The following is a 23,548-nucleotide window of genomic DNA, read 5'->3' on the forward strand; positions in this document are numbered from 1 at the left end:
TTGCATATAGAACACTCGACGTCCTCACTTTTGGCTACACATGTACATTACGCTTTATTCGGCTCGATTAACATTTTTGTGGGGGATTCGCTCTGGGAGCGGTGCTCGCGTGCGCGGGGTTCTAGGGTCTGCACAACGACTACGTTTGAGGTGTACAAAATAGGATCTGCCCTGCCATATCACAATTAAAATTTGTTACGCAGACTGAGAGGGGCCTGCTGCCGTGCACAAGAGGACTCCTCCGGCTCACTTCATCGTCGGATCTGGGAAGGCATCGCGCGGCGGCTTGAAGCTCAACATCATGATGTGTCGCGCATATGACTTGGTGGCGCGGAACAGGGAATCGGTGCCATGGAGGCGGTCCAGCACGCCCAGCACTCCGAAACAGTTGTTGAATCTGGGGGGCAGGAAGGGAAATGAATATTAAATTCGTATAGCAAATCAATAGAGGTCAGGTAGTTACTTCAGGTGGTGAAAGTCGTGCGCCTCGGGGCTGGGAAAGAACGGCAGGTGGTAGCCGGAGTGGGCGTTGAGCGTGGACAGGATGGCCAGGGCGAACCACAGCCACGCGGTGGCCACATGGCTGCCCATCAGAAAGACGCCGAGGAAGGGCGGCAGAAGGTTGCTGAAGATGTGCTCGATGGGGTGGCAATAGATGGCCGTCACCGAGATGGGGGCCGTCCACTCGTGGTGCTGCTTGTGAATGTACTTGTAGATGTGCTTGTGGTGCAGCAGGCGGTGCGAGTAGTAGAAGCCCAGCTCCTCCATCAGGATGCACACCGTCAGCTCGAAGCAGACCCAGTGGAAAGTGGGCAGGTCGCGGATGTCGCTCAGTCCGCGGACCTCCATTAGCCGGTAGCTGGCGTAGGCCAGCGGAATGCCCACGAATATTTGGTTGCAGACCACGCACCAGATCACCTAAAGCGGGGGTCAGCCAAGGGGTCAATTAAGTCTCGATTTCGCGACCAATCGGATTCGAACCTTCAGCAGTCGGCGCACTTCCACCGGCTCGTTGGTGCCCGGCTGGATCTTGTACTTGCGCAGACAGGCGGGCCGGTTGGTCAGGTCCATGAAGGTGTACAGAGTGCCCACGGTCCAGTAAACGATCATCGTGAAGATAGTGGTGCCGAAGACCCACAGCACCATGGGCTCGTCGCCTGGGAAACATAGTTTTGCGGTTGAATATACATTAGTTAGAGCCAAGTAAAAAATCTGCATATACACGATTAAATGGGTATACTCAAATCTTTTGAAAATGAATAACAGTGAGAGGGAAGCGTTTCTGACCCTTTAATTCGTAATCAGGCTTCAAAACCGAGCTTATCTATGTCCATGTCCGTATGGCTGTCCGTATGAACGCTGAGAGTTAGGAAACTACAAAACTTGAGTGTCTCAGCTAAGTGTTTCTAATGACCACAATCACCCATAATGGTAAAGTGGTAGACCATCTTGAAATAAAATCCAAGTCAATTCAATTATTATTTGAAACAGAGTAACGGGTATCTGATAGTCGAGGTACTCGACGATAGGGGTTGTTTGTTTGTTTTCATTAAAAGTGATAAGATAGTTTAACAGTCGAAAATATAACTTGTTCGTGTAAGGAAATATAGATGTGGTATGCAAAGGTTTAATGTAATTAACACTAATATTACAACGCGCAAATTTCTTCAAAAACAGCGTTATTTACCATTTGATCTTTATTAAACAATAAAAAAAACAATTGAAAGGTTTGTAGGGTATATATCCATAGTAATAACAGTAGGGTTCCACTATTTTTTCTCATACTTCTTATAAGATATATACAATATGGTTCCACTACTTGCAGGAGAAGAGTTTTTTAATTAATTCCGATAGAAACGGACGGACACAGCTGTGATGCTTATTATAAATATACTCTATAGGGTCGGACGCGACTCCTTCACTGTGCTGCACCATAATACCTTCTGCAAGGGTAAACAAACTTGGGTAATTGCTTTAACTTAACCGGCAGAACAAGTAGGAATTAATCAGCTTGAGGCAACTTTTGGATGCCATAAAAATAAGCCGGTAAATAGACCCATAAAGATAAATGGCTTTAGGAACAATCTCAACGCAATAAAGGGTTTGCATTGTAAGTTGTAAATGATATAGGCGAAAATGCGATAAAATGAGCCTTTGAACCCAGCTTTCAGCATCCGACTTTGAGCTCGATCAATATTAGTAAGCCGAAGTTCGTTGCGAAGAGCCCCCCTGAGCAGTGCCTAAATATTTGCCCTGGCCAAATAAAACGTTAAAATGGTATTTTGGAAAAAGCATTTCCAGACTGGGGCTGTGAACTGCAAACATTCGCTTGGCGAAGAATTCAAATTCGAGTGAGTAACGCGGCGATTCATTCTGCCTAATTGGCAGCACTTTTCCCTGCGTTTGTATCTGTGGGTTTTGCAACAGTCTCGTTGTATCTGTATCTTTGTGTCCGTGTCTGTGCGTTGGAATTAGTAAACAAAACAGTTGATGTTGACATTTGTGGCTGCCAGTGGCCGAGAATTGCAATTTGCACAACATCACGCCAGCACAAAGAGAGGAGCAAAGTTTAGTTTTGTGTGGCCCCGCCCCTCGGCACTTACCTGTCAATTTCTCCGTTCTCTTCCTGCTGACCTGGGTCTACTTACCGAACGAATCGATGAACTTGTCCCACTGCGACTGCCAGAAGTCCCCGGAGGCGCCCCAGAAGCTCTGCAGGTGCCTGGCGTAGATGAAAGAAGCCTCGATGAATTTATCCTCCATGGTCTGCCCCCCTGTGTGTTCTGGTTCCACTACAATCGGCTTTCTCCCGACTCCTCGCTCTCCTCCCTCGCTTTCTCCGCGCACTGGGTCTTCGCTGCTGAGCGTCGCAGAAGCAACTGGCCATTGCGATCTCTGGATCGCGCGGAAAAGCGCAGCTCACAGAATGAAAACTGGGCTCGGTTCCAGGCTCTCTCCAAAAGCGAGAGATTGGGAGAGAGAGTGGGAAGAAAGTGTGCCTACATGCACCCAACTTGGGATACCCTTCCGGGTAATTTCTCCCCAGAAGTCTATCCTACATTTATTAGGTGCGACTAAGTTGCCAAATGCTGTTAGATTAGAAACTCAAAGGGTGCTATACATATGTATCTATAGGGCGGAAAGCGCGGGTAAAATTCTTGAGATGGTTACTTTAATTAATAACACTCCTGATGATACACTCCTACAATACAAATTATTCTAAAACAGTTCGGCTCTAACAATCCTTTACCTATGAGGCGGTTATGTATATCATAAATTCATATTTTATATGCCTACATTAATTCTAAAAAGAACCCATTGCAAGGTACAAAGTGTTTACAAAAGTACACAAATACCTAGGTAAGGTACACAGTTTATCAATTACCTAGTTAAAGGTACACTGAAACAAAAATTTAATGGTGAAAACTAAAAAAACATACAAAATGCAAACATATTTTTTAACACAAAACATCATTTAAATAAAATTATGCAATCTAATGTAAATGTATTTAGTAAATATAAGTAATAATGTTAGTCATATTCACTTTATATATTTAACTTCATCAAAAACAATAAGTGTGTACTTAATGTACATTAAAAACCTTTAAATAAACTAAAATTGTTAAATGAAATATATTCGTTTTTAAATTAATTAAGAACCGCAGTAAATTTAAAAACAAAGCAAAATATCTAAATGAATGATTAATGATTAGCTTTTCAGTCATATACACTAGTCGGCATAGGTATTTTTATGAAAGAAATGTAGGAAATACTCATAATTTGAACTTTCTTCTGGTAAATTTTGTCATCAATGGAAAGATAATTTAAATGCCATTTGAATTATACAATACTTTTTTTAACCCATTCAGTACTTATTGAAAATGCCATGAAAGTTTACAAGAAGTAAGTTTATATTATGAGGATATCTTACCTTTGTTGCCGACTAGTGTACTACAATAAAACAAACGATTTAAGATTAAAAAAAAGTAAATATTAATATGCAATGTTAAATATTTTAATCTTGCATATTATTTTTAAGCAACGATGCAAATTCGTACGTATTTAAACATTTAAGTCCCTTTATACATTTTTAAGTAAGTAAAAATCCATATCTGGGTAAGGTAAAAGCTATTGGAAGGTCTGCTAAGAATTGCAAAACAAAGGTACTTAGGTATGCACATAGGTACGTCCCAACACGTATCAACACACTAATCTACCTCGCTAATACCCTAATCTCATTTTTAGTGAACAGTGAAACTATATTGTCATTTCTCTTTGCTACATCATATAAAATTTAATATTTCTACTAAATATTCTATAAAACTTTAACTAAAAACCTACATCCCAAACCCTAAAAGCTAAATGACTATGGAAAGAACTTAGTGACCCCAACAGCGGGGTCGCGGATCCGGATATTTACCAGGTGAGCACGTTGCGGAACAGGATGAAGGCGGCCAGGGCGCAGGTGATGATGAAGATGACGCTGTGCAGGGAGGACAGCCAGACGTCGGCGGTGCGGGTGTCGTCCCAGTGCTGCAGAGGGGAGCAGGAGGACGAGGACTGATCCTTGGCCTGCTGCAGAGGAGGACAGGGCGGGGATTAGTCAGCGGGGGCGAGAGGGAGTCGGGCTTACATCATTGAGATTGAGGTAGACCGGCGGCAGTCCCACCTTGTCCTTGAGGATGCCACCGCCCGACGAGGAGGACGAGGAGTTGTGTCCCCCGTTCCCGGGCTGCACGGTCACCGAAATCGGCGAGGAGCCGGACAGGGAGGAGGAGGAGGAGGCGGACGAGGAGCCCGAGCCGTTTGGCGGTCTTCCGTGCAGAGGATTCGACATGTTTCCGGGTTGCTCCGCAGCTATTTTCCTACTTTCCTTCAAAACTTTCCCAGTTGTTGCTCGCTCGCTCTCTCTCGCTCTCGTTTCGGTTTTCCTTTTGTTGTGGCTTTTCCGTTGTCCTTGACATTTAACGCATTTCGATTTTTCTAATTGCCAGCTCGGCGGCACCAGTGCTTGGGATTTACATCAGCCGCTTTAACGTCTGTGTACGCGTATGAATTGGGTGAATATTATCGGTTTTTGTTAACTCTGCGACTTGAACCAAGGCGAACGTTTATTTTTGAATCTCACTCTGTTACAAAAATATTTGTTTTGCAAGTACGGTCATACTATACGGGACAATTGAACTTATTGATATCGATTGGTTTAAAGTTCCCAACAGGAGATTGGCTAACTACTTGCGACTCACGACAATATATCGAATGTGTGCGTTCGATAACGCTATCGATAGCGCTTGTAAAATGTCATGACTCCACCGTCTCAGTTCTGACATTTGGAAAATGTGTGACTTCACTGCCCAACGTACGTTGCGAATGACAATTAAGGTCCTAGTATTGTGTTACCACAAGTATAAAAAAAATGTGCTGAGGCAAAAAACTTAGATTTTTACAAAATTTTATGTAATGTATTACCCACAAGCTGAAGGAGGATTGGAAAATTACAAGAAGCTTAAACTGAACGAATAAGAAAATGGGCTAAGAATATAACTAAATTATTTATTAAATATTAATTGCTTTAACATTTTATTTATTCGATAAGAAAATTAAAGGACTTTTCTTGTCTTTAGGTTACTGACAAAACATTAAATAGCTATTAGTATTTTATTTTTCGATCTTCTTATATATAAGCTAAAAATATTTGTTAATACCCTTTTTATTGAGATTTATGACAAGCTAAAGCACATTTTATTTGTTGATTAATTATTATAAATTGTTATCGAAGGAAATGCAAGAGTTTGGCTGGTGCAGACACGTTGCTTCGTAATGGCACGTAGTGCAGACATGTTATTTCGTAGCGGCAAAGGGTAACAACCGCGCGCCGAATACCCCTTCCGACGAGAGTACAATCACATAAACAACACGATAAGAACAACACGAGAAGAGGAAGCAGGCAGCAAAAGTATCGAAGGCAGGATGTGTCTGTGTTTACCAGTGCGTTGGTGTTCGTGTGTCAAGATGCGTGTGAGTGTCGGGCAAGTGCAGTTAGAGAGCTAGGAGGCTAACTGTGAATTCCCCCTGAGATGGCCCAGAAAAAACTTGCGCAGACCTAAGCCACATCGAGCACGCTGCCACCGAAGAAAACGTGTGTATTCGTACCGCTGCCTCGCCCGCCGCCCTGAGCTGCTCCCCTGGTTCCCCTGCGCCCGCAACCCGTCCGAAATGGAGGAGTCTACGCCGAGCCACCCGGCTGCAGTTGCGTCACGTGGCCGCGGACGGGGTCGCCCGCCGAAAATAGCTGCGCCCAGCGCCACCCCGCCCCCCAGCCAGCCGCCCACGGAGGCGGACGCCTCCCCCACTCCGCCCGAGGACGCGGATGGCGGCCAGAACGAGTGCCGGCGCAGTTCGCGCAAGAAGATCATCAAGTTCGACGTGCGGGACCTGCTCAACAAGAACCGCAAGGCGCACAAGATCCAGATCGAGGCTCGCATCGACTCGAATCCCAGCCTCGGCTCGTCGGGGCCCCTTAGGGCATCCGCGTCTGCATCAGCATCCACATCCGCCGCAGCTGCAAGCGCAGCTTCGCCCGCCGCTGTGTCCGTGAGCCGCCTGTTCTCCATGTTCGAGAGCAGCCAGCAGGCGCTGCCGCCACCACCGCCGCCGCCCGCCCTGGAGATCTTCGCCAAGCCGAGGCCCACCCAGAGCTTGATTGTGGCCCAGGTGACTAGCGAACCGGCGACCAGCGGTGCCGTCCAGACTCTGGCCAGCCTGCCAGTGGCGGCCGCCCGCAAGCGGGGGCGTCCCAGGAAGAGCCAGCCTCCGGTTGCGGCCACTCCAGTGGCAGTCGGTCCCAGCTGCTCCGACTCGGACACCAATTCCACCACCAGCACGACCACCTCCACCACGAGCAGCAGCGGCGACAGCGGCGAGGCAGCTGGCATTCCCAAACGGAAGCCCAAGTCCAAGCTGCGTGTCTCCCTCAAGCGCTTGAACCTGTCCCGCCGGCCGGAGTCCTTCGATTCCGGCAACTCGCCATCGTCTTCGTCGCCGGAGGTGGAGCCGCCAGCACTGCAGGATGAGAACGCATTGGACGAGCAGCCGGAGCAGGAGCAGACGCTGTCCCGAATCGTCATTGGCGATAACTCGGACTCCGACTCGCAGATCATATTCATCGAAATCGAAACGGAAAGCCCCAAGGCGGAGGAGAAGGAGGAGGAAGATTCTCCGGCCGAGGGGCAGCCACGAGCTCTGCTCGACATGGACATCGAGTTGGCCAAGGACGGTCCAACTCCCGACCCGGAACAAGATCTTGACGAGATTATGGTAGAGGTGCTCAGTGGTCCGCCCAGCCTTTGGTCGGCGGATGACGAAGCCGAGGAGGAGGATCCGGCAACAGAGAGGACCACTCCGCCGCAAGAAGAACCGGAGGCAGAGTCAACCTCTCCAGCTCCTCGGCGCAGCAGGCGATCCGCGCAGGCAAGGCGCAGCAGCCGGCAGGGGAAAACTCTCGAGGAGACATTCGCCGAAATAGCAGCCGAGAGCAGCAAGCAGATCCTGGAAGCGGAGGACTCACAGGACCAAGAGGAACATGTGCTGATAGATCTAATCGACGATAGCCTTAGTCAGCCGGAGCCTGTGGCTTCCCAGTCCCCCACTATTGAGCACATGGAGGTGGCAGAAGTCGTATCCGCGACCGAATCCCCGCAGGGGAAGGTCGTATCGCCCACGCTGGAGGAATTTGTCGTTGAAGTTATTCGACAGACACCAGACCCCAAGCCACCGAAGCCAAAAAAGGTTGTTCCAGAGTCTGAGAAAGTCGATCCAAAGTTGAAAGAAGACGTCCCAGAACCAGAAGAGGAAACTGAAATTGTTCCGGAGGCTGAAGTGCTCATCAAAGCCGTGCCGAAACTAGCCAGCGAAGGTGTACCAAAGCGAGAAATGGTCACCAAAGCTGTTCCAGAGGCAGAACCCATCACTGAAACGAAATCAACGGCCGCCGTGGATGCTCAGCCCGTGGAGAAGCTGGGTAGAAAATCAATTGCAGAACCGAAACCACCTACAGAAGTTGTCTCAGCGGAGAAGGAACCGACCATCGAAATGAAGAAAGAGCCGGAACCAAAAGAGGAAGCGCATCGGAAGCAGGCGGGAAAAGAAATACCCGAACCCGAAGGCTCAGAGCCATCGAAACCAATGGAGGCTATTCCAGAGTCTGTGTGGATTCCGCAAACAGAAGTCGACACCAAGGAGTCTCAGATGGAAACCCCGGAACATAACGCCGAAAACAAAGAAATTCGAGAGGTACGAGCCGTTCAACCGACACTGCCAGCAGTAAGAAAGTCGAAAGACGAGGGGAGGCACACTGAGTCCCCTACAGAAGCTACTGCATTGAAGACTGAGCCAGCTAGGGACGACAAGGCCGGGGCCGTTCCAGCAGAAGCGAAAACCAGGAGTGGTGCGGGAAGGCCAAAATCCCCGCCAGACACTAGGGGAAGCAGGCAGGAACAGGATGAGAAGAAATCAGCTGTGCCAGGAAAGAAGCAACCCAAAGTCGAATCGGAGCTAAAGAAAACAGCTGTGCTAGAGAAGAGGGAACACAAGAAATCCCTCCCAGAAACTGCTCCCAAAAAGGAGAAAGAAGCTGAGAAGTCTTTACCAGAAGAGGTCCCAGCTAAATCCCCACCAGCAGCTGTAGCTAAAAGAGAGACAGCTAGGAACCCTTCACCCGTGGAGCTAGAAAAGTCATCGCTTGAGAAAGATAAGGATTCGGATAAATCCTCGGAAACTACTCTTGAAAGGCAAAAAGACGCAGCTAGGTCCTCAACAGAAGCTGCGACCGAAAAGGAAGTCGATGTAAAAGAATCTTCACCAGAAATGAACCCTGCTAAGCAAAAAGACGCTGCCAAATGCCAAAAAGAAACTGCCCCCAGAAAGGAAATTGAAAAGGAGAAATCAGCATTAACTGCTAGTTCAGTAGCGATGGAGGAACTGGATGACTCCACAACCGATTTAACTCCTAGGAAGGAAGCCATCAAACTCCCACCAGAAGGAGCTTCCTTGGAGAAGGAGACAACGAAGCCAATACCAGAATCTGTAACGTCAGAGATCTCGAAATCCACACAAGACCACGCGGCAACCGCCGAAGCTGCAGTCTCATCTGCAGAAGCGCCCAAAGAGGATCAAGCTGCAAAGAAGCTGCTCCCCGAGCACTTCACTCCATCTTCCGGCAAATCTAAGGAGAAGTTCTCTCCAGGCTTCGTTGAGTGCGATGCCATGTTCAAGGCCATGGACAAGGCCAATGCCCAGATGCGTCTCGAGGAGAAGAGCAAGAAGAAGCAGAAGAAAGTGCCCGCCAAGGTGGACTTACCCACTCCCAACGCCTCCACGCCGGCCCTAGGCCAAAAGAAGCCGCTGGGAGGCAAGACCAGTGCACGCCGGAACACCATCTATGAAGCTTCGCCCAAGCAGGACAGGAACAGCTCTCCGAGCTCCGACTCAACCCAAGTGATCACGCCGGTTGGCAAGCTGAAGCGATCGAAGGCCAAAAAGAAGCTGAGTGCGAGGCGCAGCACGATCTGTGACGAGGCCAAAGCTCTCAGAGCGGGCAGCCCACCCATGGAAGAGCTGGCCGCCAGTTCGCCTGTTTCCACCTCATCGGACTCTTCTTCGAAACGGAACCGCCCTAAGACGGCCTCGCCCGAGCTGGGCAGTGGCGCCAAGTTGGACCTGCGCCGAAACACCATCTGCGAGGATCGTCAGGCCGAGACCGCCACTCCCGTTCCGCTAACCAAGCGTCGCTTCTCGATGCACCCCAAGGCCTCGGCGAATCCCCTGCATGATACCCTTCTTCGATTATCTGCCAAAAAGAGGGGCAGAAAGGCAGGCAAGGGATCTATGAGTCGCCAGAACTCATTGGACTCCAGTTCCAGTGCCTCCCAGGGAGCCCCGAAGAAGAAGATCCAAAAAACCGCGGACTCTCTTCATGCCGCTCTCGTAGAGACGGAGTCCTCCGAGTCCACTTCTTCGGGTAGCAAGATGCGACGCTGGGATGTGCAAGCTTCGCCGGAACTGGAGGCTCCCAATCCGCTTAGAGATATTGCCAAGTTCATCGAAGACGGGGTAAATCTTCTCAAGCGCGACTACAAAAATGAGGAGGACCAACGGGAGGAAGGACAGGAGGACGTCAAACGAGATCCGGATCCCGAGGAGGATGAGTTTGCGCAACGAGTGGCCAACATAGAGACCCCGGCCACAACCCCTTCTCCTTCTCCGACGCAATCCAACCCAGAGGATCCCGCCTCCAACACCAATCTCTCGCAGGAAAGTAGCAGTGGAGGTGTGCGACGCTCCCACCGCATAAAGCAGAAGCCGCAGGGACCCCGGGCTAGCCAGGGAAGAGGCGTGGCCAGCATGGCACTGGCACCGATCAGCATGGATGAGCAGCTGGCTGAGCTGGCAAATATCGAGGCCATAAACGAGCAGTTCCTGCGCAGCGAGGGGCTCAACACTTTCCAGCCGCTAAGGGAGAACTACTACCGATGCGCCAGGCAGGTGAGTCTACCTTAGGTTCCGCCATCCAAACCAATAGCAACAGTTCATTCAATTCTTTATCATTGTCTCCAGGTAAGCCAGGAAAATGCCGAGATGCAATGCGACTGCTTCCTCACTGGCGACGAGGAGGCTCAGGGTCATCTGAGCTGTGGTGCAGGGTGCATCAACCGGATGCTGATGATCGAGTGCGGGCCACTGTGCACCAATGGCCAGCGGTGCACGAACAAGCGCTTCCAGCAGCACCAGTGCTGGCCGTGTCGCGTATTCCGCACGGAGAAGAAGGGTTGCGGCATCACGGCGGAGCTGCAAATCCCTCCGGGAGAGTTCATCATGGAGTATGTGGGCGAGGTAATCGATAGCGAGGAGTTTGAGCGAAGGCAGCACCTGTACTCGAAGGATCGCAAGCGTCACTACTACTTCATGGCTCTGCGAGGGGAGGCCATCATTGATGCCACCTCCAAGGGAAACATTTCCCGCTACATTAACCACAGCTGCGACCCGAACGCAGAGACTCAAAAGTGGACGGTGAACGGAGAGCTGCGAATTGGCTTCTTCAGCGTAAAGCCCATTCAGGCTGGCGAGGAGATCACATTCGATTACCAGTATCAGAGATACGGCAGGGATGCGCAGCGTTGCTACTGCGAGGCGGCCAACTGTAGAGGCTGGATAGGAGGCGAACCAGATTCCGACGAGGGCGAGCAACTGGATGTGAGCAGCGACAGCGAGGTCGAGGAGGATGAGGAACTGGAGCCCGAGCCAGGGGCGGAGGAGGAGCAGGGCCTGCCGCGGAAGCTTCCCAAGGCGAAGGCCAAGTCCAAGGTCAAGGTGAAGTTGCCTTTGGCCACCAATCGCAAGCGGAAGGAGCAGCCCAAGCCCAAAGATCGGGAATACAAGGCCGGCCGCTGGCTGAAACCCACTGCTGGCGGTTCTTCAGGCTCGGGAGAGAAGGCGTCGAGGAAACCCAAGGTCAGCAAATTCCATGCAATGCTCGAGGATCCCGACGTCTTGGAGGAACTGTCACTGCTCAGCCGCAGTGGGCTGAAGAACCAGCTCGACACGCTCCGCTTTTCGCGTTGCATGGTTCGCGCCAAGCTACTCCAGACCCGCCTCCAACTCCTCGGAGTACTCACCCGTGGAGAACTACCCTGTCGCCGGCTGTTCCTGGACTATCACGGCTTGAGATTGCTACATGCCTGGATAAGCGAGAACGGCAACGACAACCAGTTGCGAATGGCTTTGCTAGACACCCTTGAATCGCTACCCATTCCGAATCGCACCATGCTGAAGGACAGTCGCGTATACCAGAGTGTCGAACTGTGGAGCACCAGTCTGGAGCAGCGACAGCCTACGGCGGAAGACGGTGACCAGGCTCAGACGCAAGCGGCTCTCCACAAGCGAATGGTGGCCTTGCTCGAGAAATGGCAGGCTCTGCCTGAGATCTTCCGCATCCCCAAGCGCGAGCGAATCGAGCAGATGAAGGAGCATGAACGGGAGGCGGATCGCCAGCAAAAGCACGTCCATGCGAGCACCGCCCTGGAGGATCAACGGGAGCGGGAGAGCAGCAACGACCGCTTCCGGCAGGATCGCTTTCGCCGGGACACAACCAGCAGTCGAAACGGCAAGCCCATACGCATGAGTGGAAACAATACAATCTGCACGATCACCACCCAACCGAAGGGCAGTAATGGATCCTTGGACGGTATGGCTAGGAACGATAGTCGCCGAAGGCCCGACGCTGGGTTCTCGAGTGAACCAAGACGTACGCTGTCCAAGGAGCAGAGGCGTAGTCTGTTCGAGAGGAAGGTAAGTACTGAAAAACGGGTATGATAGTATGATCTATAATCTGTTTTCATTTCTAGGTGGCCCTCGACGAGGCTGAGAAGCGTGTTTGCAGCGAGGATTGGCGGGAGCATGAGCTGCGCTGCGAGTTTTTCGGTGCGGATCTGAACACGGATCCCAAGCAGCTGCCCTACTACCAGAACGCTGACACGGGTGAGTGGTTCAACAACGAGGACATGCCTGTGCCAACTCCGCAGCGTACGGAGCTCCTGTCGCAGGCACTGCTCTCCCCCGAAATGGACAGCGGACAGGCGGCTCCTCCTGCCGTGGAGTACAAGCTGCCGGCCGGAGTGGACCCCCTGCCGCCCGCCTGGCACTGGCGGATGACGAGCGACGGCGACATCTACTACTACAATCTGCGCGAACGAATATCGCAATGGGAGCCGCCCAGTCCGGAACAGCGCCTGCAGACCCTGGTGGAGGAGGACTCCACGCAGCAACCGCTTCATGAGCTTCAGATCGATCCCGCGCTCCTGGCCACCGAGCTGATCCAGGTGGACATGGATTACGTGGGCTCGCTTAGCTCCAAGTCCTTGGCCCAATACGTCGAGGCCAAGGTACGAGAGCGCCGCGAGTTGCGTCGCAGTCGCCTGGTCTCTATTCGTGTGATCAGTCCAAGAAGAGACGAGGATCGCCTGTACAACCAGCTAGAATCTCGAAAGTACAAGGAGAATAAGGAAAAGATTCGCCGCCGCAAGGAGTTCTTCCGTCGGCGCAAGATCGACGTCCCTGCCACTGACACAGCATCCCTTCCGAATTCCTCAGACAATCCAGAAGAGGCTTCCGCCACCAATTCGCTGCCCATACAGGCCTATTTGTACTCCTCCGACGAGGACGCGACCGAAGCTCCAGATGTGGAGCAGCCCGTCGCCGAGGGGGCCGTGGCGCAGGCGGAGGAGTTGGATTCACTTAACTTGGCGCCAAGCACCAGTCATGCCGCTCTGGCGGCCCTGGGCAAGAGCCCCGGTCAGGCGGTACAGGCGAGCGGAGTAGGTGGCAAGCGCAAGCTGCCAATGCCACCGAGTGTCAAGAAACATCGCCAGGAGCACCGGAGCAAGAAGAGCAAAAGGTGGGTCTGCTTTTGGTCCAAGCCGCTTGAGCATATTCTAATAATTATTGTGTTAGCTCTCACAGTCTCCTGTCCACCATAAGCGGACGCGAGGCCCACGAGAAGTTCCGCTTCGAAATTAGCGGGCACGTGGCCGATTTTCTGCGTCCCTATCGCAAGGAGAGCTGTCAACTCGGCAGGATCACTAGCGACGAGGATTACAAGTTCTTGATTAAGAGGGTGAGTTTTGAAAGCCTTCTGCTATGTTTGCGTAAACTGAACTGTTTCCCTCCTGCAGCTAAGCCACCATATTACCACCAAGGAGCTGCGGTACTGCGACGTGACGGGCAACCCCTTGTCCTGCACGGAGTCCGTCAAGCACAAATCCTACGACTTCATTAACCAGTACATGCGAAAGAAGGGCCGCGTCTACCGAAAACCGGCTGAAAGCACTATATTTTAGCTCATCAACTCCAATAACCACAGGGATTTGAAGCCCAGAACTGCCCTTCTGCACCAGAACCCGAACCAAATCCCACATGGAACTAAAACTACAATTTAACTTTAAGTGTACACACTAGATAAGATAAAACCCTTAGTAGGCGATCTACCCCTCGAAGAGGGTAGCGTCTGAATTGGGTTTAACTAGAACATCTTAGAAAGAGGTAGAAAATTATTAAATACACGGGAAAATAAATGGAGAACTAAAAATACAATAGCTGGGGCTTATAAGTACTGTGTTGTAAGTTGTAAGCCATTTATAGGTAAGTTTAAAGCTTTGGAAAATAAAGTAAAATATATAAAGTCAATGTAAACTAAAAGATTAGGGCAACCCAGAGGTAAATGTTGTTGATTTGACGGCTTATAATCCCTTCCTAGAGGGTCACACATGGAAAGAAAGGAGATGGCGAGTATCTTTGCTGTAGTGGAAGCGGGATGCAGATTGTGGGGATATTGAACACACCAAAAAAAATGTTCGATCCATATCGTGCAAATAAATTACATTTTTTGGGTATAAACGAATTTTGTATACCTCCTCATTTTTGTATCCCTAATCATGTCCATTGCCTGTTTCTACGCAATCTAATCTTTTCAAATTTGAAAGGAATTTTCCAAAAATATCCCTTCTAAAATTGCATTTTCATAAAAAAATGTTTTACTTTTCCTTCAAAAATGTAATTATAATTTAAAATTAAATAATTAAGTTTTAATTTGTTTAGTATCAATAGAAATGTTAATATTATATCTAAGAAATACCATTAAAATTAAATTTCAATAATTACAAATTAATATCTTAATAAAATAAGAGTACTGATTCATACTTTAGGATTTTTTCGTATCTGGTATCCCAAATATGAGTACCAATGGGAGCGTGGGATATAGTTGTCCGATCCGGAGGGTTCCGAATTATAAAGTTCCTGCCAAAGAAAGACCAAATCGAATTGTCTGATGATGAGGACAAAGCACATTGTAACTGCGTTGCTAACTTCTGCCTAACATTATAATACCCTCTGAAAGGATATAAAATAAGATCAAATTATTTAAGATTTATTGATCCGGTTCTAAGGACACATTATAAGGGGCACGCAGTTTCCTCGTTCGTCACGGGCGTATCCCCTTGCACAGTGGCAGCCCGTGGGGGACTTCCAGCACCGCTGACTGAACTCCTGGCAAAAGGCCTCGCATCGACAGATTGGATTGCTGAGGCGGCACTCGTAGGGTCCACATCTTCCGGATCCGTCCAGGGCCCCCCGGATCACCACCACCATGAGAAGGAGTAGAGCCAGAGATCCCGTCCACCGTACTCGTTCCGGCATTGTAACTGCCTTCTGCTTAAGGCGGGTGGCTTTTTATAGCCACAAAGCAACAGGTGTCAGGTGTTCAATGACGGGGTTACATGGGTTTTCAAAAAAATCTATTTTTTTAATTTGTAAAAGCTGTCTAGATTACACTCCCAAAACTTAAATTCGATAGGACCAATTTTTTTAGGAGGCGTAGGCTTTGAAAGTAATTTTCGAAAGTTTAGTCGAAAGTTCGCATTTTTTCGTAAAACTCTCGCCAAATATTACAATTTTTCCCTAATTCGTTCGTTCAAGTAGTACATTTTAAGATATATTAACATACATAATTTGCATAATAATTGTTTAATGATCCGCTCTCTAGTTATCATGTCCACTAGACGAATACAATTATTTTTTCAAATTCAAATAAATTGGTTTCTGTGAGAGAGATGTTGATAGGTTGATGAGGTTAGGGAATACCAAGAATTCCAAAATGTACTGTCGTTTTTTGAAATTCAGTTAATATATACTTATTGTACTGTAGACTAACGAATTACTCTTCTACAAAAAACTAGTGAGCTACTAGTAAAACTATTTAGCCTGGCAAATTCGATCTGTAATTTTTAATTCTTTGTTTATGTTGATTTGTTACCACCTCCGAAATGGGATTCTTTATCGTGCTATCTGATCATATGCACTATGGCTGGTATTACAATGAAATTGAAGGCTTTAAAATTTACATACATCGATGGTTTGCACCCAATATTGAATCCATGGTGAAATAAATTATTTCAACATTGAACTTCGTTGATTTTTTTTCCATAAGCATTAATTTTCAAACATTTACTTTCGATTGTTGTTATTGTAGCTCATTTTCGATAGAACCGATTGTGATCACTATCGATAAATTTAAACTATCGGCAGTACCCACTATTTTGAATTTGCCAGCCCTATTATGCTTAAGCCGAGATGACAACCATCTCTATTACTTGCCTTCTGACTTATACGAAGAAAAGGTTAATATCCGCGGTCTTCGCTGCAGTTTTAAAGACAAGACGCTAGGATGATCTGGCTCTGACCCTGCCGGTGGTGGAGAAAGCCCACCAGGGAGCCCTGTAATCGCCACTGGCCTTCGGACAGACGGGAACGGGGAAAAGCTACTCCATGGGAATGGCGCCTCCCGACAAGATGGGTCCGTTTGGTATTACTGCTGATCACGGGCATTTGCTTTATAGGAACAGAATCTATTCCTTTCACCTTTAATACTGTCCAATAAAAACATTATACTCGCTTTTGAACGTGTAATGGGTAGGGTGGGATACACATAGTACAGAATACCAACGAATACGATTTCTATTGGTACAAAATACAGAATTTTTTGTGATCTGATCATTAACTATTTACAGGGTCTACCTATCTTTGGCACCAGAGAGAATTTTCTCATTCAGTTCATTGATAAAAGATATCCCTTTACCATTTCAGTTCGACCTTAAAGTGGACCAAATACTCGGGTTTCTCCTACCGCTGCAGACGCTGCTCCTCCAGCAGCCGCTGATGCTGGTAGAATCGTTGATCCTGCACAGGTACGCGGTACTCATTCGATAGCTTCGACCCATTGCCACCCATATGTTGGCCAAAAGACCACAGGATGCCTTAGATACCCTCATCCTTGGAACATTTTGTGTACCAGAGGGCGGTGGTCACAAGATGACAAATGGAGGATCTGAATAGGTTTGACCAGGCTGCGGACTACGACTGCCGCATGATATTGCTAATGATGGCGATGGGATAGAACAGGCTGAACACAGCCGTTCAGTATACCAAAGATGTCCTGGACATAGGCAAAGAGGACTCCGTAGCCAGGTGATGCCCTCAATATATGGAAAAACTAGGGTTTTTAAGAATTTGTAATAATTTTGAAAGATATTATTCTTTAAGACTTATCTGGGAGACTGCCTTATAAAACTAAATCTTATCAAACAGTCTTAAGCAGGTGGGAAAACCATCTGGTCGTTATTATTAAATATTAAAGTTTCACTTTGAAATGAATCTATGAAAACTGTAATACGAATAAAAATAACAGAACTGAACTGAACTGAAAAAAAATTACGTACAATACTCTCTGTAGGGGTAAAAACTGATTTACCCCTCCTGTTCAGTAAAATTACACTTTTTTTGTAAATATTTTGTTTAAATGGTTAATTATATTCTACAAGCACAAATGTTTTACTGTTTCTTTCAAAGTCAATTCACAATTTATAATAGTTTTCACAGTTACAGATCATGAACAATACCTTAATTTAATTGTATATCAACCTAGGATTAGGTTTTCGGATCCCTGTTTAATGTTAGGTTTTTTTTAATATACGTAAAAAGTAGGCCGCATCGACAACTTCAAAACCATTCCTGCCGATTCGAGTAACTACCAAATTGAGCCTTTGTGTATCGATGCTGGATTCTTCACAAATTCTATAATTTTTATCCAAATACCAGGCAACCCCTTTTGAAAATGATTCGCAAGTTCGTGGCCCAGCTGCTCTATGGAACGGCCCTTCTGACCCCGATGCTGGTGACTCCCACGGTCACCCTGCAGCTGCACTTGGGCAGCCAGGAGTCGGCCACGGCGACGTTCCACTACGCGGGATTCCTGTGTCCCGCCGCCGTGTGCCTGGTGCTGACCGCCATGGCGATGTCGCCCTACCTGGTCATCCTGAAGCGCTGGCAGCCGAAGCACCCGAGGATTTTCTTCCTGGCAATGCTGCTGCCCTACATCCTGGTTTGCTGCACCAGGTTCGTGCTCAACGTGAGGCTGGAGCTGCATGCGATCTTCCACGTGTCGGATGAAAGCCGCCAGAACCACCTGATGTTCTCCTTGGCCATGTACTGTGGCATGTTTGGCTTGGCTGTGGAACTGATGCTCCACTGGATCGTTGTCTACTACTTAATGGTTGAGGACATGGCACTTAGCGGACAGTTGCGGAACTACAGACCATGTCAAGACCACACCTATCGCACGGGAGCGGTACTACTGACCTTGCTAAAGTTGGTTAGTACTAATTTAATTTGTTTGATTCCCAGCAGTTTTATTGGTATTAATCACGAAATCACAAAATCTTCGAAAATGTGGGGCGCGAGATAGGTCTAAGCGTTTTGGGGGTTCGGAAATACTTGCTTATACTTGTAACTTACTTTCCGACGAATCTAGGATACCCTGTTACTTTACTCTACTACCCTACTCTAAGGTATAAGTAACATTATTTTTATATTTCAGTTTTTTTTACCTTTTTAAAGTCAGTATAGCTCTCATGGGAGCAACCTGAAAGGGTGTGTAATCTTGGGTTGCCTTTCTTGTAACGTAAATCCAATTTGATATGTTATAATTGATTTTTAAATTAATATAAATACCTTTCCACTTAGTTTATATACTATTTATTGTTGAATGCGTATACAATCGCCATGTAAAGTGGGGCTCGAGGCTTCCAGATCGCCTGGCCTCCTGGAGGCAAACTGTGTTGACCATAGACTCGAGGGGGCAATCTGGGTAAGAGCCCCGCGAATCGAGGAACGTCGGTGCGGGGCATGCAAATCTCGGGGTTTTGTGGCCGGTCGTCGATGTGGCAAATTAACCGCAGAGAGCGGTGGCAATATGGCGAGCGGCGAACACGTGACTTGAAGCATTAGGCAATTTGCCGAGCGGATTGTTGGTTCTGTTCATTGAGCGCCCAAGCAATTGAATTAGCCGGCCAGCCACACCGTTCCCTTCTGGACAACAGGGATCCCGATCTTTGGCGTTTCTCGGCAGGGACTGCCGTAGGTACACTTGAACAAATTCCCCCCACATCTGGCTCCTCACGAATATCAAGGAAATTAACTAATATTGTAGGGTGTTAGTGTATATGGTAATGAATATATTAATTTTTAATACAAGTATATAGTAATACTTGTTAAGGTTTATTGTAAAAAGTTTTTATCTTTATTTAAAAGAAGTACGGCTTATAAAATTTATATAAGTATAAATTTATATATACATATAAGAGGACTTTAAAGATTTTTATGTTAAATATTTAAAAGTTTCCCTTTCATCTAGTCAAGGCACCATTTTATGCCCGAATTGTTTCAGTGCAATGGGCGACTGGAACAAGAAGTCAAATGTAATTGGTGGTGGCCTGACCTCTTGACCCGTCAACTCCTAAATTCCCCCTGGCTCCTTCCCCCCCTGCCACCCTGGACGTCCAATAAACACATGCGAGTGCCAACCAGTTTGCAGTTTCGATTACAGTCCAGCCGACTTTGGGCCAACAGCTTAGGGGATACTTCACCGCCTCTTAAGTCAACCAGAGTGGCCATCGGTGAGTGGGAGGAATTCGAAACCCTTTTTGGAGGGGTCATCACCGTCGAAACATAACTTAATATAATGGATATGGAGAAAATATAATGGTAAGATTTGCCAGCTTTAATAATGAGACCTATAATAAAAGCCTTCATCAAAGGTATTGACTTCGTCAAGTGTCAAACCCGAAAGGCTTTCCATTTCCCCCAAATAAATCATAAAAGTGTTAATAACAATAAATAAATTTCTTCCTCGCAGCGACACTGATTACACCAGAACGGTTGCCTGATTGAAGTCCGCATTAATTAAATTACCTTACAAGCAATTGCCTCTGAAACTCTGAATGTTAACTATTTGAAAATTAATGCGGAGCTGCTGGGGGAGCCGAGTGGAGTTGAGGGGGCGTTAATGGCGTGGGGCGGTGCAACGTGACCTGTCAGTCGTTGACATATTGACTCATCAATTGCAGGCTAACAGCTTTGACAATAGTCGAAGCGGTAATGACAATTGCCAGCCCCAAGACGAGCCCGCAAACCCACCAACTGTCAGCGAAGGGACAGAAGCTGGGCTCTAGGACACTCCGGAAAATTAGGTGTCTTTACACAAGCTCTAATCCCCGATATAATTAAATCGCATTTTTGCTTTCTTTTAATTTAAACAGAGTGAGGTGTTCATAGACGCTTAGTTAACAAAGTTGAGAGCACTGCACAGCGGCTTAGAATGTTAATCAATTATTTGTGTATTAGAATTATTTTCCCTTTAACTTACTAATTTACTACACGTTTTTAACTGCTCGAAAGTCTTATTTTTACCACTTTTTCCATGGCATGTCATTCTTTATTCAACAAAGTTACTTTAGATTAAGTTACACACTATGAATAAATCATAATCAATGACCCAGTTTGAATACCATACCTATCAATCGATTATTTTTTAACTCATTTTTATTTGAATATTTTCTTTAATATATAATACAATTAAAATTTTTAAAAATGTTTTTAAGGTTTTTATAAAGGATAGAACACATTTTAAATAGAATCAAGTATACGCCATGGTGTTTTTATAAAGAATTCGAGCGTTCTTGTACAAAATATGCATATTAATTCCTCACTGAGTTCCGAATGTTCTCAATCGATTGGAATTTATACCTGAATTTTTTATTTTTCCAAAAATAAAACTCTTATAATGTGACGAGTAGTATAACTTGTATAATTAGTTAGCCCTGTAAATTGTACGGTAATTAATGTATACAAATTAACTTTGCTATTATCAATTCTTCATCCAATAAAACTAAATAATTTAGAATGTCTGTTTCCCAATACCCATTTTCCTAAGTGCAGCCAAATGAGTGGCGGAGCATCTGGAGGGGGGGCGACCATAACAATGGCCACTGTAGTGGAAGAAGCGAAATTTTTATGTTAATGAACATCATTTTTCTCTGTTTACTTGCGCTTGTGTTAAGTGTCGCAAATAAATTCATTAAAGTGGCATTTTTCAATTTTAATGAACACCCCGCAGCCCGCACTCCGGACCCTCAAAATGAACTTCGGAGGAATGAATACAAATAACGCAGGGCATTACGCTTTACGCGTTAAATTAAGAAATGAACTACGGCTTATTTATGAAAACCATCCGCATGCGATTATCGTTATCATCCGGTCGCATCGGTGCAAAAAGTTGTGCACTCGGCCATGGCCGTTCTACCTTATCGGCCAATAAATAGCTGAGTGCTTGACACTCTCAGTTGAGATGTTATCGGCGCTTTTGTCATTACAACGCGGATTTATCCGCTCTGCCTGTTTGAGCGATTGTAATTATAAACTCCTCATTGTTCCGGCGATGAAGTTTTAATTGCTCGCCGCTGCGCGCACAATTAATTTTCGTTTGCCGCCGCCATTACTACTCCAATCAATTTCTTGCGGACGCAAGTGGAGTATATACTATTTACGACTCAAAACTATATGTGGATCGGGTGGTATCATATATCCGCGGATATCTTACGAAAGTAGCAATCCAAATACACCAGAAAAAGCCAAATCGAGGACGTTTTAAGCCCATTTAGTTCACCAGCCCAGCAGAATACAAAATTCCGATTTCAAAAGATATTTCAGTCGTCTTAAAAACAAGTTCTAAGCCAATAACATGTGCATATGTATGTTTTCGATTACCTCGTAGCTATCACTAAATGTTCGTTAATTTAACAATCACCTTTAAAAAATAAATAAAATATACAACTATTAAGCTAGTTAAATTGCTTTAAAATATGTTTGTTCAACCCTTTAGTCATGTATTTTAGGTTGTATACCAGTTCCCCGTGGAGTAGAGGCACATTGTATTCGCAGAAAAGAAGGTAACAGGTGGAGGGAAGCTTATAAGGAATATATTTTTATTCTGGACGAAGTGTTCTTCATTCACAAGAGAAATCAAGTCGGCTTCAATATTTAAGTGCCGCAAGTTTTTTAAGTTTTTCTCCGTTTTTCGGCTGAAGAAAGCGCCAACATTTAATGCGGCGCGCGTGTGTGCGTATGACACACATTAACATATCACTTTTCGGGGCGGATAAGGTAGCAGGCACACACCCACAGGCGCATCCTCGCCAGATCCTTCGCAGATCCTGCACCCTCGGCCCCCTTGGCCTCCCCGCCGTCTGATGGGCTTACCCAATTATGAAACATTAAAAATACGCGCATATAAATCGCTTCATTTTTATGCGCAATTACGCGGGGGAGACAGTAACCTTGGCTTCCATTCGCATCCGCCACTCGCACCCTTCCTCTCCATCCCCATGTCACCCGGTAGTTCCTCGCCAGCTCCACTGTCGTATCCCTTGCTTCGCGGCTGCTCCTGCTTCTGAGTCTCACTCTGCTCCTGTCGTGGCCCCAGCCACTGATTATGGCCGGATGACACCGCTGGCGGTGCCACAGTGTTTGGTACAGTCTTTACTCGCCTAAGTTGAAAGATGTAGGCTTGAGAGGCACTAGCACTTGGTTCAAACATCCTGAACATTTCGTTGTGATATGTTATAATACATAATATAATTCGAGAAAGGCCTCATAGAAGTCCCAATAAAAGCACTTTAATCAAGGAAAAGACACATTATTTTCCGGACTATGTAATATATTGTACAGGGTATATAGTACCATAAAGCTGTGTGATTCATAGTGCATTACAATCTAATAAATATATCTCTCTTGCGCCAGTGTCTTGCAGACATAGAACCCACTTTGGAGCTTTCCATCCCCTTCCCGCCCGCGCTTTGTGATGTTCGCGCTACTCAATTAAGTTAATTCCCGTTTGCATAAACGGGGAGGCACTTTCCCTCGCCCAGCACCCCTCCCCCGCTGGGAAGCGCCTTTTCCGGGCGCCCAGTCATGTATTTTGTATTTATTTTGATTTAAAGCGATTTTCGGCACGTCTGAAGCCCCAACCACTCAGCCGTGTGCACTTCTGGCGCAGCCCGAAGAGTGTCAGGCCTAGACCCAACACCACGGGCAGGAGGAACTTAAATGCGAAGGCCTTAAAAATTCAGAGGGAAAAAACAACGAAGCTGCGAAGGACTCAAGTTGAGTACGGTCGTGGCTGCGGCTACCAAACTTTCACCGGAAGTGGGCCAATAAAAAAGATACACAGATACACGGACCTACCGAGTGCCTCTAGTCGCCAGTTCGCTTTGCCTAATGCGATTATGTGGGCCTGGAATGTAGCCCTCGTTCTGGCCTAGGGAGGAGCAGGCGGATGGCTGATCTCCAGGATCGGGCATACTTTGTGCTCATCTCGAGGAGCGTAAACGGATTTTAGGGCGATGAAATCGAGCAGTTCCATAACTTAGAATAAGATAAAAAGATTGTTTTTAATATTTTTAGGGCCCATTCAAAAAGAGCTTTGAAAGTGGGCGGTTTAAGCTGTTTTTATGGACAATACATATAAAATAATACAAGGTTGGAAAATGTTTTTAAAAGTCGTTCTGTAATCTATAATAAAACATCCTTTGATGTATCAATTTTAAAG

General features: G+C 46.8%; 4 protein-coding genes across 7 annotated transcripts; 2 read left to right on the forward strand and 2 right to left on the reverse strand.

Moving 5' to 3' along the window:
* Positions 1-24: 24 nt before the first annotated feature.
* LOC108033144 (fatty acid hydroxylase domain-containing protein 2) lies at positions 25-5,034 on the reverse strand. Its single transcript, XM_017107366.3, has 6 exons — positions 4,634-5,034; positions 4,421-4,575; positions 2,649-2,722; positions 982-1,157; positions 464-918; positions 25-397 (listed from the first exon to the last, which is right to left on the reverse strand). The coding sequence occupies exons 1-6, from the start codon at positions 4,835-4,837 to the stop codon at positions 247-249; spliced, it is 1,215 nt and encodes a 404-aa protein (XP_016962855.1). The 5' UTR covers positions 4,838-5,034; the 3' UTR covers positions 25-246.
* Positions 5,035-5,942: 908 nt separating this feature from the next.
* Positions 5,943-14,238, forward strand: LOC108033096 (probable histone-lysine N-methyltransferase CG1716). The gene is made up of 5 exons (XM_017107292.3): positions 5,943-10,542; positions 10,615-12,345; positions 12,402-13,450; positions 13,507-13,669; positions 13,728-14,238. Exons 1-5 carry the CDS (start codon positions 6,217-6,219, stop codon positions 13,890-13,892), a joined length of 7,434 nt encoding a protein of 2,477 aa, XP_016962781.1. The 5' UTR covers positions 5,943-6,216; the 3' UTR covers positions 13,893-14,238.
* A 723-nt stretch (positions 14,239-14,961) lies between these two features.
* On the reverse strand, positions 14,962-15,379 carry LOC108033049 (uncharacterized). The gene has a single exon (XM_017107175.2). It carries the CDS (start codon positions 15,244-15,246, stop codon positions 14,992-14,994), a length of 255 nt encoding a protein of 84 aa, XP_016962664.2. The 5' UTR covers positions 15,247-15,379; the 3' UTR covers positions 14,962-14,991.
* Positions 15,380-17,611: 2,232 nt separating this feature from the next.
* Positions 17,612-20,141, forward strand: LOC122818665 (uncharacterized). Of its 4 annotated transcripts, none has more exons than XM_050886798.1 (3): positions 17,612-18,256; positions 19,331-19,647; positions 19,799-20,141. In XM_050886798.1, exons 1-2 carry the CDS (start codon positions 17,720-17,722, stop codon positions 19,613-19,615), a joined length of 822 nt encoding a protein of 273 aa, XP_050742755.1. In that variant the 5' UTR covers positions 17,612-17,719; the 3' UTR covers positions 19,616-19,647; positions 19,799-20,141. The 4 variants fall into 4 exon arrangements, with proteins under 4 accessions (XP_050742755.1, XP_050742750.1, XP_050742751.1 ...); XM_050886793.1 differs by having other exon boundaries at positions 19,298-19,647; positions 19,799-20,138; XM_050886794.1 differs by lacking the exon at positions 19,799-20,141 and adding an exon at positions 19,701-19,784 and having other exon boundaries at positions 19,298-19,647.
* Positions 20,142-23,548: the final 3,407 nt, after the last annotated feature.

The sequence above is a fragment of the Drosophila biarmipes genome, chromosome X (genome assembly GCF_025231255.1).
Source record: "Drosophila biarmipes strain raj3 chromosome X, RU_DBia_V1.1, whole genome shotgun sequence".
Classification (NCBI taxonomy): Eukaryota; Metazoa; Arthropoda; class Insecta; order Diptera; family Drosophilidae; genus Drosophila; species Drosophila biarmipes.